This window comes from Rousettus aegyptiacus, unplaced genomic scaffold (assembly GCF_014176215.1).
Source record: "Rousettus aegyptiacus isolate mRouAeg1 unplaced genomic scaffold, mRouAeg1.p scaffold_m13_p_9, whole genome shotgun sequence".
Classification (NCBI taxonomy): domain Eukaryota; kingdom Metazoa; phylum Chordata; class Mammalia; order Chiroptera; family Pteropodidae; genus Rousettus; species Rousettus aegyptiacus.
The window spans coordinates 98278177-98291349 of NW_023416312.1; the positions used below are offsets into that span (position 1 = coordinate 98278177).

Sequence of the window (13173 nt, forward strand, 5' to 3'; positions counted from 1 at the left end):
GGGTCATGTTTTTCCCTCCTGCCACACTTTTTCACTGTAACATTTCCTGATTGAGAAAATATTAGAGACGGGTGTGCAGCAGGGGCCAGACAGCCGAGCCGTGATCACTCTGGGTATTCAGCGGTTGAGCCTTTGCTGTGGCTCAGACACCATCAGTTAAGGTTCCTGAGGTGCCTCCCACAATCCCCTGCTCTACGTGGTCCTGTGCTGCCCCCGTCTCCTCCACAGGAGTGGCCAGGGCATGGTTGGTGCACAGGTGGCTTTCCAGCAGTCCAAAGCAGTGTTCCCAGGGCCTTGTTTAGCATCGTTGCTTCTGTAGGCAACAGACACAGTCCGCCTTTCCTTTCGGTCCTCTTCCTCCTCAGTCCTTCCCTCTGTGTCTTCAGTCTCTCCAGACCTATTTCATTTGTCTTACTTCACTGCGTCTGCTGTACAAAGTACCACAGACCGGGGAGGCTTGGACAACAGAAATGCATTGTCTCCTGGTTCTGCGGGCTGGAAATCCCAGATCAGGTGTCAGCAGGGTTGGTTCCTTCTAAGGGTTGTGAGGGGACAGTCTGGTCCCGGTCCCTCTTCTTGACATATAGATGGCCACCTCTCCCTGTGTCTCTACACACCGTGTTCCCTTCATGTGTGTGTGTGTCTCTGCCAAAATTTCCCCTTTTCATAAGGACACCAATCATGTTGGATTAGGGCCCACGCTAATGGTTTCAATTCAACTTGATGCCCTCTGTAAAAGCCCCATCTCCAAATCCAGTCACATTCTGTGGTGCTGGGGGTTAGGACTACAACATATGAATGGGGGGTAGAATTGAATCCCTAATAATCCCCCAGCTGTACTAACCATGAGGGAAGACTGAACTGTTCATTCCCCTTTATAGTTGGCCTGGCACTTGAACTTGGGAAGTAACATCACTTCGCTAACCTTCACACCCCGCTGTACACTCAGCTCCAGGTTCCATCTGATGGGTGCAAACTGCTGGCCAGGGCGCCCTTCCTCTCCTGACCAGCTCCCTAACACCACAGCCCAAGCAGCTCATCACTTGCCACCTCTTTCTCTGACTGTGTCCTGGTTCGTTCCATTGATTCCACAAAGCTCGAGCTACACAAGCTCTTTCCTCCTCTAGGCCCTCTGAGACAGCCATGCCACCCGCCGCACCTCAGGCCCATTTTGCAGAACGCTGTGATCAGGGCCTCCTCTGCTTAGTACTGCTCCCTCCCTCCAGGCAGGCCCTAGAACCAGGCCTCTGCCCCCTGCCTCCTGCCCCCTGCCCCCTGCCCCCTGCCCCATCCCTGATGGACTGCATGTCCCATGGGCCGCCCCTTAACCTCCCCACACCCTGGAAATGCCTTCTCTGCCCTCCGCCTCACAGGTGCCGATAGCTGGTGCTCCCAGAACCTTCCTTAGGAACCTTCCCAGAATGGAAACTCCCCTCCATTTGCCACAGGAGGGCGCAGCTGCTGGTCCATGTACCAGGCAAATTTCTAACGTGGTGCAAGGGGCCACTGGCTGCTTCCTGTGTTACGACAGCGCGGAGCAGCCAAGGCAGTCAGCATTGATGTGACGGGACCTTAGCCCTGAGGTGGCCAGAGCACAGACTACCAGATCGGTCCTGGGTTTAGTGTGTGTTTCGAGTAGCAAAAGATGGTAACTTCTAAGAGTTGTAAAATGTTTTCTTTATTGAAGACCATCTGAAGCTGGACAGAGTCTGCTCTTTACCCCATAAAAACCAACAGTGTACATTTAGTTAGCTTCTTTGGGCAGTGGTCAAACCTGTTTTAAATACAGGTTTTCAATTTTATTTGTGGCCAGTGAGCCGTTAGCTCGTTTCGGGTGTTCGGTGCTTATGCCCGTACTGATGAGCATCCACCCTTAGCCCTGTGGCATCTGCACAGTGCTGTGGCATCAGTCAGCAACCATCTGTGGCTTCCAGAAAGCATCCTCACAGGTAAGGTTCCCAAATCCTTTCCCCTTCCCTCTTTGTAGTAGTGTACACCTCAGGCGACTCATACTCTAGTCGTGTGGCCAAAGTCTGTCACATAAGATGCCTTGACGCATGCAAGGGCCAAATCCTGTCCCTGGAGGTGACTCTGTCTTTGATGGTGATTTCGTCTCTGGTGGTGATTTGATGTCTGATACGGGGCAAGGTCCTGAGCTTTGCTGAGCCCTTGTGCGTGGTGTGAGCGTAAAACGAATCCCTGCCTCAGGGTGGCGGGCAGGCAGTGCAGGGTTTTGCATTCTTTGTGCCACACAGAGGGAGAACCGGAAGGCAGTCCACGGGCCTCCATGTCACAGGCGCATCTCGGAGACCTCCTTGGGGCCGGGAATATGCAGCACGTTGGGGAGCAGGCTGGGCCTTGGAAGCGAGGCGTCAGCAGTCCCAGGCTGCAGGGGGCCTTGTGCAGCATCTCTAGGAGTTTGCAGGTTCTGATCCCAGGGCTGTTGGAACACCCCTGCCGGGGTTTGCAGGGCAAGACCTGCTCTATGTTCTAGAAGGCTAACCCTGGTAGCACTAATGCGGACAGGAATAGGGAGGGGGCTGTGAAGTTTGTGATGAAGGGATCGGCAGAAAGGCTGGAGTGGGTGTCCCTGGGTGGAGAGAAAGAGGGACAGGGACGACAGGCAGGGGCCACAAGCCTGTTGGGCCTCTTCCCTCTGAAGAGAATGGGACTAGATCTGCCGCCGGGAGAGCGGCTCCTGGGCATCCCTCAAAGGATGGTGAGTGGCGAGGAGGGCCCTGTAGGGATCTTGTGTCCTTTGGGACCCCTTGGCTTCTCATACATGCCAGCACCCACTGGGTGACTGGGCCCTAGATGGCCGTTTTCTTGAGACTTTGACTTGTCAGTGAAAATGACAAAGGTCCAAAAGGCTGTGTGGAGATGTGTGACACTTGTCTCAGGCCCTGGGTGTGGGGAAACAGTGTTCCCCGCAGTCTGCTCTCTGAGGCCATGTGCACAGGCGTTAGCAATGGGAGTCTGACTGCAAAGTGATGTGTCATCTTATTGGAACCGCTGATCCCACAAACACGAAAATACCAAGTAGGTCCTAAGGCCAACAGGGGTGCTGCATGCCCACCTCGCAGTGGCCTTGGGATCAGCAGCAAATAAGGTAACTTGGAGGGGAGGCGCTTTGCCATCAGGCTCCCAACGTTGCTGCCCGCTCCCCTCCTCCTCTGACCTGCCGAAGTCAGAATTTCTCACATCTTTGGTGCTGGTCGCCAAGCTACCCCGTTACAGTGGGGGTGCCTGGCTGCCCTGTCTTCATTCGACTCTGTCCCACTGTCCTGTTTCCCCATTTTTCATCTGTCTCTCCGTTTGTCCCTCTCATCTCCGCCCTTCCCTGCAGTGGGGCTGATCACCATCAGCATCCCTGATGGGCCAGCTCAGTGTTTGGGGGACACAGATGATGTCCAAAAGCCCCCTCACCCAGAGCACATGCCGTTTACGCCGGTCCCTGTGGGATGATGCAGGCATGTGTCTGAAGAGGGTTGGGTTGGGTGGGGGGACAGGGCTCCAGGCATAAGGGACAGCACATGCATGGCCTCTTCCAAAACGGGCAAGATTTCTGGAATACGGGAGGGGTGGAGGCAGGACCTGGTGAGAAAGGACTAGGAGAAGCAGGCTGGGGTCAGACCACACAGGGCCTTGAGGCAAAGGTCACGCTGCTGCCCTCAGGGTGACAGGAAGAAGCCACTAGAGGGTGTTCAGTAGTTGTCGCTTGGAGGGAAGGAGCAAGAGTTCTCCACTAGCAGTGCCCTCTCTAGGGGCTTCGGCCAGCTCCTGTTCCGAATGATGAAGACCCACACAACTAAGTTCTAGAAAGTGCTGCCGTAACAAGTATTTATAAAGTTGCAAAAATTCACATGTAAGGGAGGCGTGCATGTGCAGGGGGCACCTGTGTAAACACCGCTGAGTCACTGGAAGCCACTCGCACGTCCCGTCCTGCCCGATCCAGCACAGACTGCCGTCTTGCCTGACCCGCCTGGGCTCTCTGGGAACTTGGGCAGGGGAGCACAGGGTGACAAAAGCATCCCCATGTGGTCAGCTGAAGCTGCAGGCTCCTGCGGAGGGGTCTCTGTAGCTTGGTGCCAGGTGGGTCAAAGACCAAGGACACTTAGGGTGGGACATGGGCTTCTGGACTGTGAACTCATCACTTAGCAGTGTCCCCATACCGAAAGGCTGATGTCGAAACTTCCTGCGTGGCCCGCTGACGCACCATGTTCTGCTTGCCCCCAGATGCCGATTCACCAGAATCTCAAGGAGCTGCTGGCCATCAGGGCGGAGCTGCAGAAGAGGGTGGAAGACCTGCAGAGGGAGGTGGCCACGCGCGCCTCATCCCCAACAGAGCGGGGCGCTTCTCCTTCCCACTCAGTCACGCCCGTCCACACCTCAGTCTGACAGGCTCCAAAAGTGGCATTTCTGGTGAGTCCAGCCATCAAGGCCATCCCGTGGCTCCACCGCTCTCCCCCGGCGACTCAGGCAAGGGTCCCATGACCCGTTCCGGCTGGAGCTTGTGATCTTGTCTTTTAGGATTAGGCCCAGTGCCCTCCTTGTCTGGATGGTACTTCAAACCAGTGACCATGTGTGGGGCTAGGTGACAGCTCCCACTGTCGTCTGTGCTTTGTTTTGTGAACACCCCGTTTCCCTCCTGTCGGGTTGCTCAGGGTGGCTGTCTGTCCCGGTGACCCTGTGACCCGCCTATTGCCTGGGCAGCTTGGGAGAAACTACAGTGAGTGGAACGCACTGCTTAGGTCCAAGATGGTCTCATATCATTTCTTCCCAAGGTAGATCTTCCATTAAAACAAACGCCACTTAGAGACCACGTTGCCAGCCACGTGACTTTTCAGCTCCTTGCTACAACTTAAAAACTGTTTTAGAGTTAACTATTTGCAGGGGAGACAGACCATCGCCCTCTGTTCTAGAGTTCTCTTCTTGCACGGGGGCTCCTGTACCAATTACCATTGTGTACATATAAGGTATTTTTAAAAAAGAGAAACATGCCTTTATTTTCCTATGTCCTTTTTTATGTTTAGCCTAGTCACCCGAGGAGGGATCTGCTTAACTGGACTATGAGAAATTGTCAAACAAAGCCCCTGCTAACTTTTATGTGGTACATTTGAAATGTAATTTGAATATGGTCATTAAATGGCCACGTGTTCTGTCGTCACCTAACTGGTACTTGCACCCTGAGGTGGCCCAGGCTGTTGATGGCAATAGTGGTTTCCTTTGAGATGGCCCTGCGGATGGGAAACCGAGGACTCGGGCAGCTCGGCGCTGACCTCCCTGTGGCCTCCTACAAGGAGCTGTCACAGCTCCTTGCTAGTCTGACCTTGCAGCCTCCCGTGTCTTTACTGCTGCCGGCCATTTTGTCAAAATGAGTCCGCTCTCACCTGTCACTGTCTGAAATAACCCCGTTTTATTGAGACCCCTTCAGCTCGTTCATGCGACTTCCAGTCAATATTTTAAAGCACCCAGTGTGCTTGCTGTAGCTTCAGCTGCCAGAAGCATAGCACGCCCTACCCTTGGTTTGCCCGTCTCGGAGCCAACCTTTGGCAGCCAGGCTTTACCCCTTCACTCACTGACTTTGGGCTCGAGGACTCCGTCAGTAGGAGCAAGAGCTATTTGGCAGTCAGCTGGTCCACCCACTAGCACTTAAGCTCTGAGCCCCTGCGGCGTGTCGCAGAATCTTGCACATTTGTACCCACCACAGCAAGGCACACCCATGCCTGCCAGTCACTGGGACCCCCATCGCCGCAGGAATTAAGCTTGCCTTTCGAGTCCAGGGGTCTCAGAAGCTCATAGGGTCAGACCCAAGTACAACTGTATTGGAATATCTGCTTGGGTTCAAATTACTGGATCCCATGCAAAGTCCTACATATTGACCTTATTTTTGAAAATATATTCTTAAAGGTTTTTTTACAAATACTTACAGATGTTTTTTCAACTTGGAACTTTCTGATAAATAATCTGACATCCCTAAGGTATCAGAAGTACTTCAAAGTAATTCGATCACCTAAAATGAAGTGTACATTTTTATCAAGTAGAGATTTGTTTATAAATGAGTTTGATATTAGCTTTTGATTTATGCTCCCAACATATTTGAAACCTTATTTATTAATGGATAAACTTGCTTATTCATTGATACAATGAATTTTTAAATGGGGACAGTTCCCATGTTTCCCCAGAAATATCCCTTAATCCCCCAGCTGCACTAAGACTATTAAACTTGGTGTAGACTGGAAGATGCTTTTGACAGAACCAGAAAGCGAGTGGGCTGCTTCTTGCCAACGCCAGCTAGCCTGGCGCTGGGGAGGCGGGGCTGCCGCACCCTCCCCTGCATGCTGGGCCCCAAAAAGTCCCATCAGTTGGAAAGCAGCACAACAATCATTTTCTTTTCTATGTTCCTAGCACAGAACTGTTTCTAAAAGAACTTGAAGTAGTTTTGTTACCTAAGCACTTCTTTTTTTTTGGTTTTATTTAAGTGTACTAGAATGTAAAACCTTTATGGTTCAGATTTTTAAAAACTGGTACAGTATCGTATTTGCCTCATCTGATGCACTATATTTCAACCTAATTAAAATGATAATATGTTTGCTCTGTGGTCTTTTTGTTGCCTAAGTATTTTGGTAGATTTTTCCCTTGAAGATAATAGTAAACGTTCAATATATGTAAAGTTCCTTTACATGATTTAATTCGTTTACTCACTTGCAAATGATTGAGTGTTTTGGCTGAGATGTGTAAGCTCTCTGATTTAAAAATCTGAAATGTCCCTCGACCTTAACCTTGACACGAGAAGGGTCTGGAGGAGACACCTGTGGGTCAGGTGCAGGTCTGAGGAGCCACGCCTGGTCCTACAGCCTAAAATGGGGCGGACTCCAGAGCCGCCCCAGAGTCCCCACCCGGAGCCGACAGAAGGAATGCTGGCCTAAGGGCCTGGATGAAACCACAGCAGCCCCTGTGGGGTCACCCTTCTGATAAGGGCCTTTGGTCCCTATCCATCTCCATGGAGCAGTTACTGCAGCTGGAGTTCCTGGCAGTGACACTCTAGGAGCAAGGCTAGGAATGCCACTGTGCCAGGCTCCAGCCGGCTGTGCTCGACCTCTGCATAGGAGTCACTTGGTGGGTTTGAGGACTTGGAGCTATTTTACTACGAGGACCAAAATGTCACCTACCTCAGTGAAAACCCTCCTACTTGTCCACTGCATCTTGCTCACGCTGAAATGTCTGGCTGTCTTCAGTGTGTAAGCCAAGCTGCAAGGTCATGACAAGAGCACACTTTGTCGCAACCAGGCCAGTCTGCACACAGCTGCAACGAGTGGCAGAACAAAAGGCCCCTGTCCCTGCTTAGCTTCCAGTGGCTGACACCACTGCGTGGGGTGCGCACCACCCTCCATACCGCCATTCTTTGAAGAAGGCAGACCTGTGGGCTTGGGAGTTAAGTGTGGGGTGCACCTCTGCACTCCCAGCCGAGGGCATCAGGCACTGCCACTCTTCAGCTCCAGGCCTGAGCTCCCTGTACTCCAAGGGGGGCTGCCCGCTGGAAGCACTAACCTTGAGAAATCCCTTTGGCTGGGGAGGAGGGGGAAGAGGTCAACGCCGTATAGTAAAAAAAAAATCACTTGACAAAGGAGGTGCCTTAACACCATCACAGTGCAATCTGTTAGGTTCCGTTTTGTTTAATGCAAACACGAGACAGCTTACAATTAATTCACTGAAACACAAGCACATAAAAAGTACAGGGGATTCTGATCTCAGACTGTCATTTCTTCTTCATCACGGAACTAGCACTAACCCTCACCCCAAGTCGCCAAGGCAGTGGGCCTGCCACCATTCTATGGGGCCCACCCAGGAGGGTGCCCCACACCACAAAGGTGCCATGTCACCTTCGTCCACGTGCTCAGTTACCATTGACAGCGACTCCCCAATGCCACGTCAACCTGGTACCGACTGGCTATTTTCAATCGGCCCTTCTAGTTCTCTCACTTCTCCCCCATCACCTGGGACAGCCCTATGTTGGCCAAGGCAATTTTGAGATAATCACGAATACGAGAACCGCCCCCCCCCCAGGCTTCTGCAGGCATCAGTGTCCCCCTGGGACAAGAGCTCTGCAAATGACAGCTGCTGAGTGACCTTCCTGGCATGGCCAGTCACTCGGAGCAGGTCTGGGCACTAGGCTTTGGGCATTCTGCAGAAAGCACCCTGATAGCTAGTGGGGAGCAAAAGTCACCAAACTCAGTGATGCTGAGGAGGTGCCTTCACCGAGTATGTTGACTCCTCATCAGAACCGGAGGACTGCAGGCTCTTTGCCATCACTAGCGTCACTGTAAAGCTAAGAGGGAAAACCGGGGGTGGGGCGGAGGTACCCAATTTCCAGCCTCCCAGTGGAAAAGCTCAACAACCCTAGTGCCAGCACCACGCCTGGTCATAGCAGGGTACACGTGGGTCCCATCAGTCCTCATCCTGCTTGTTGCCATGACAACTCTGTAAATGTCCATATTTCCCGTTGGCAGGGAGACAAGTATCTTGCCACACACAAGCGCTGACATTTCTCTTCCTTTAAAATGCCTCAGAGACCTTGATGTGCAGCCACCTTAACATGATCCCTCTCCGACTCCTGTTCCTTAGCGCACTGGCCCTCCCCAGGCCCTGAGGTCACCCTATGTACAGGGCAACAGGCCATGGATGCAAAAATCCATCATAGCCACTTCCAGCCCAGGAACGGGCTGAGGCCACCAACCATTGCCATCCTTGGGAGGAACAAGCCTGGCAAAGCTGACAGCCTGGCCACTGAGGAGAGGGAGGGGCTACAAACAGGCGCAGGTTGCAAGCAATGCCTCCCCTGCTCAGTCACCTGGAGCACGGGAGGCCACATCCTCCCTCTGCAGCGCAAGCATGTGTGTGTGTCCTCAATGCCCCCCACCCCTCCGCAGACACACTCCTGGCCTGTCTGTGGTGTGCACCCATGCAGGGGAAGGTGGGTGTCGGGACCCGCAGGCGTGCACCAGGAATAGGTCCAAAGGGAAGCATTAAGCCACGCACTACAAGTCATCCCCGTCCTGCAACGAGTCGTATATTTTTAAAACGAGGGCTAAAATGAACGCATGAGGCATGCGCTACATAACCTTCAGGGTCTATTCAATTCAGATTCCTTCATCAAGTTGGAGTTGCCTCACCCCAGTTCAGCAGACGAGGAGTTAACACATGGCCTGTGGGATGCTAGGGGCCGCCCATGCATGTCAAAGGGGCACGTGAACACACATAAATAGGACCCTACCTTTCTGCTGACCTATTACGCTTTCAGAAATGCTTTTTGACACTGCAAACTGATTATTAGTAGATGGTGGCTCTAGTTCAGCCTGACAGCAGAGCTCCCGGGACAGGACCACATGTTGGCCAAAGAGAACATTCCAGGAATCCAGCTCTGCTCCAGCCCAAAGCATTCAGTGCCAGGCCAGGTGAGAGGCTAGTCCCCAAGGTCTCACGCTCAGCAGAACCCCCAGCACTCAGCAGCAGCAGACCAGGCAGCGTACCTACAAACTTACAAGTCAGGTGTACATCACTAAACCAAACAAGCAACCCTCCCCTCCGCCCCCTCAAATACACATATGTGCCAATGACAAGCATGCTTTTGGTTGTGATGCTCATTCTTGACGTCTGTAGCTTTTGCTACCAAACAAGAACACACACAGGGTGGAGAGTGAACACTCTCCCCCTGTCCAGGATAAAATGCATTTTCGATGCATAAATGATTCCTAAAGACTAATCACATCAGCCTGGAAAACACACCCAGTCCCCTATGGAATCAGATGGGAATGAGACCTGAGCCACAGGTTCCTACTTATGCAGAAGATTCCTGACCTCCCCAGGGAGGACTGTCACGGCATGCATATTTGCACTTAAATAAATGAAAAGCCTCCACATGGGCCAGCTCTCTGGAAGGCCAGCAGTGTCAAAGTTGTAACCAGAAAGGAGGACCAAAATGATGCCCTCGACCCCACCCCACCCCGGTGTCCTGTTTGTGTGCACCTGGTGTAAGCCAGGGCTCAGCTGCTGGCTCTTTGCAGGGCTTCCAAGCGCCAGGTGCCACCTGACAGCTGAGGTCACACCGAAGGCTATCTATTAGCAGAAACCTACCAGTGAGTCAATGCCACTCCTCTAGGATCACACTACCCTGTGGTCAAACTTGTCCCCTAAAAGGAAGCATCCTCTGGCCCTCCCCCAGCTCGGTGTCCCCCTCCCCAGCTCACAAAGGCCTGGGACAGGCTGGCTTTGGGGAATTGGTGACCCAGCAGCTCCTGAGGCTGGATCTCAACACCAAGTCTCCAGAGAACCTGTGACAGGGCGGTCACCCCCACCCTGTGTGCAGGGCACAGAAACCTAACTCACACCCAGAGCTCATCCAGAAATTAGAACGAAAAGCCAGTGACATCGAAGGAGCGGTACAGCGGCTGTGGGTCCAAACGAAATAAGGAGCCGGGTCCCCAGTGGTGGTGCGACTGTGCACCTGCTGCGGCACGGGCCCCTCAGATCCGGGGTGGCTGGGGCTGCAGTGGCTCTGCGGACTGTGGCGGCAGTGCTGAGTATTTCACTGTGGAGAAAAGATGCCCTTTAGAAGGGACCCATTTCCGCCCTGCACAGAAGGCACAAATACACAAGCCAGCCCCTGCTAGGGACAGCGACCTGGTGTGCTCTCTGTCCCGTGCAGGGGCTGGGACAGCTCAGGCCAACCTCTCCTCTGGCACCTACTCTGTCTTGTTCAGGACAAACATAGGCCCTGGAGAGAAGCAGGAAGCTGGACAGACCCTGGCAAACAACAGCCTCCTTTTTCTCACCTGTAGAATTGGAATGCTCCTGTTGGCATTGCTGGGAGGATTATTTTATTTTTTACGCCTACAGCACCCGGTCTTCCTAGGTGGTCTCCCATCCAAGTACTAACCAGGCCTGACCCTGCTTAGCTTCTGAGATCAGATGAGATCGGGCATGTTCAGGGTGGCGCAGCCGTAGACTGGGAAGGTTATTTGAAAGAAAGTACTGGATACAGTACCTGGCCCACAGTATGTGCTCGCACAATGGTGGCTAAGAGTTTTAAAAATGATCACAGTGAATGCTACTGTAGTCAAGTTTCCTCATGTTTTAAACCAGGATTCTTTAATCCAGGGTGCCTCAAACTCCAGGCACACACCAGTACCGGTCAGTGGCCTGTTAGGAACTGAGCCGCACAGCAAGAGGTGAGCGGTGGGTGAGTGAGCAAAGCTTCACCTGCATTTTCAGCCACTCCCCAGCGCCGGCATCTCCACCTCGGATCATCAGGCATTAGATTCTCATAGGAGCACCAGTCCGTGGTCCCACAAAGGTTGGGGACTCCTGCTTTAATCTACTCAGTGCAGGACTGCCAGATATCTGACCTAAGCAATGGCACAGAGGACCCTGCCCCCCCAGTACACACCAGTGCCCCCACACCCCTGCGGCTGCCCTCTGTTCCAGACACAACAGGTTCCATGCTCTCCGTCCCCATCTGCGCCTACCCCATCCTCTGCTGCTCCTCCACTTCACACAGCCTCTCCCGACCACCCCACTGGCATTCTGGGCCATAGGTGGTATCTGCCCTGAGACTGGCCACTCCAGGCCAGAAGCCAGACCTCGCACAGCCTCCATCGCCAATGGCCCCAGCACCCAGAAAGGGCTTGGTGACCACAGAATAGGGAGGAAGGTAGGGAGAGGAATGGTCTCTAATAATGGGGTCTGTGTTTTAATCAAGTTCACTCTGGCAATTTTGAAATTGAAATGTACGGGCCTAGGCTAAAAGATTCCCCAGAGCTCTATTGGAATTTGTCTGGGAGCCAAGCTCCAACTGAGTGACTGATGGATGCCGAGCAGAGGGGGGCAGATGGCTGAGTGGGACTCAGTACGGAGATGCCAGTGAAGCCTCCTGCTAGCGTGTAGCCTTCCCAGACACACCTGCGTGGAGAGCACCGGCCTGGGGCTCATGCACAGATGACTCAAGACCAGAGCTGGAGCCCCAATATCACGCGGAGCTCCTCGACACGGCACCCCTCGACATGGCACCAGCTGGCCCTGGTGTCCGGGTGATCAGGGGCACGGTACAGGGACCTCTGGGCTCCTGCAGCCCCTTGGTCTGGCTGGAAATTCTAGAAACAGATACCTCTGCACTTCCCTCTGCCCTAGCACAGTTCTGCTCAGTGCCAGGCCCAGTGACTAGGAATCCTTCAGCGATGGACAGTGACCAAGAAGTCCTCACCTTGTGGCTCCTCACACACAACGGCTTCCAGGTTCTCCCCTTTCACGTAGTCTGCATTGAGACCCTCTGCGAAGGGCAAAGGGCAGAGTCAGTGACTGACAGAATCAAAGGGTCTCCCGCCATAATCGAGCCTCCTGACCAAGTCCTCCGGTACAGTTCAAAACACACGACTCCCTTAACGGACTCAAGGCCCCGCAGTCCAGGCCACCTCAGCGTCCTTGTCTGCGCAAAGACTGGCTGGCTGGGAGTGTGCTGCTCTGCCCAGTTCTCATCATTGTCTTCAGACGTGATGACAAGTGGCAAAGGCCTGACAGACTGACACCCCATCCCCATAGGGCAGGTGCCACTGTATGAGAATGTGCACCACACAGCAGCTCTGCCCAGCAGAGAGAGGGCACATCATGGCAGGGCTCGGTGTCACCCATGGGTCCACATGCTGGCCCAGGGGCCAGGGAGGCAGAGAGGGAGCCAAGCACCGCATGAGTGACTGATGGATGTCAAGCAGGGAGGGGCAGATGGCTGAGTGGGGCTCCCTGTGGAGATGCCAGCGAAGCCTCCTGCTAGCGTGCAGCCTTCCCAGTGACACCCGCGCAGAGAGGCCAACTGGGCAGCGGAATGGCACTGTTTCTGCCCCAGCGTTCAGGGCCCGGGGCCCACCCATAGCTGCTCTGGTCTACTTAATCATTAGGGCTTTCTCCCCACCTATTTCTGAGAGGGACTTGGGGACTCTACAAAGTATCCTGTGCGCGCCAGCACCGGCCACTGAGTGGCACCATGCTGGACACAAGAGCCATTACTCAGTACACAGAGTGGACCTCACCACTGCTTGGGGAATCAAGAGTCCGTGTCTTATCCCTGGATGAGCTGGAGACTGGAAACCTCATCAGAGCCCTGGGCCTGTGGGAAAATTGGGT

The 13173-nt window shown here is 53.6% G+C and overlaps 2 protein-coding genes and 1 pseudogene across 12 annotated transcripts in view; 1 reads left to right on the forward strand and 2 right to left on the reverse strand.

Moving 5' to 3' along the window:
- MTMR1 (myotubularin related protein 1) overlaps window positions 1-6595 on the forward strand; it is a 64184-nt gene extending 57589 nt beyond the window's left edge. For 2 of the 4 annotated variants that reach the window (XM_016123661.2, XM_016123660.2), the window contains one exon: window positions 4237-4403. In XM_016123661.2, coding sequence (XP_015979147.1) covers window positions 4237-4398 — 162 coding nt within the window. In that variant the 3' untranslated portion in view covers window positions 4399-4403. Of the gene's footprint in view, window positions 1-4236 lie in introns of all 4 variants that reach the window. The other 2 variants (XM_016123662.2, XM_016123663.2) reach the window with 2 other exon arrangements.
- Window positions 1-13173, reverse strand: part of CD99L2 (CD99 molecule like 2) — a 112072-nt gene that overhangs the window by 10364 nt on the left and 88535 nt on the right. For 6 of the 8 annotated variants that reach the window (XM_036226395.1, XM_036226394.1, XM_016123668.2 and 3 more), the window contains 2 exons: window positions 12260-12325; window positions 7634-10588 (listed from right to left, as the gene is read on the reverse strand). The exons of 1 other annotated variant lie outside the window; for it this stretch is intronic. In XM_036226395.1, coding sequence (XP_036082288.1) covers window positions 10524-10588; window positions 12260-12325 — 131 coding nt within the window. In that variant the 3' untranslated portion in view covers window positions 7634-10523. Of the gene's footprint in view, window positions 1-7633; window positions 10589-12259; window positions 12326-12363; window positions 13157-13173 lie in introns of those variants that run through there. One more of the 8 variants, XM_036226393.1, reaches the window with a different exon arrangement.
- On the reverse strand, window positions 10888-11006 carry LOC118608190 (annotated as a pseudogene).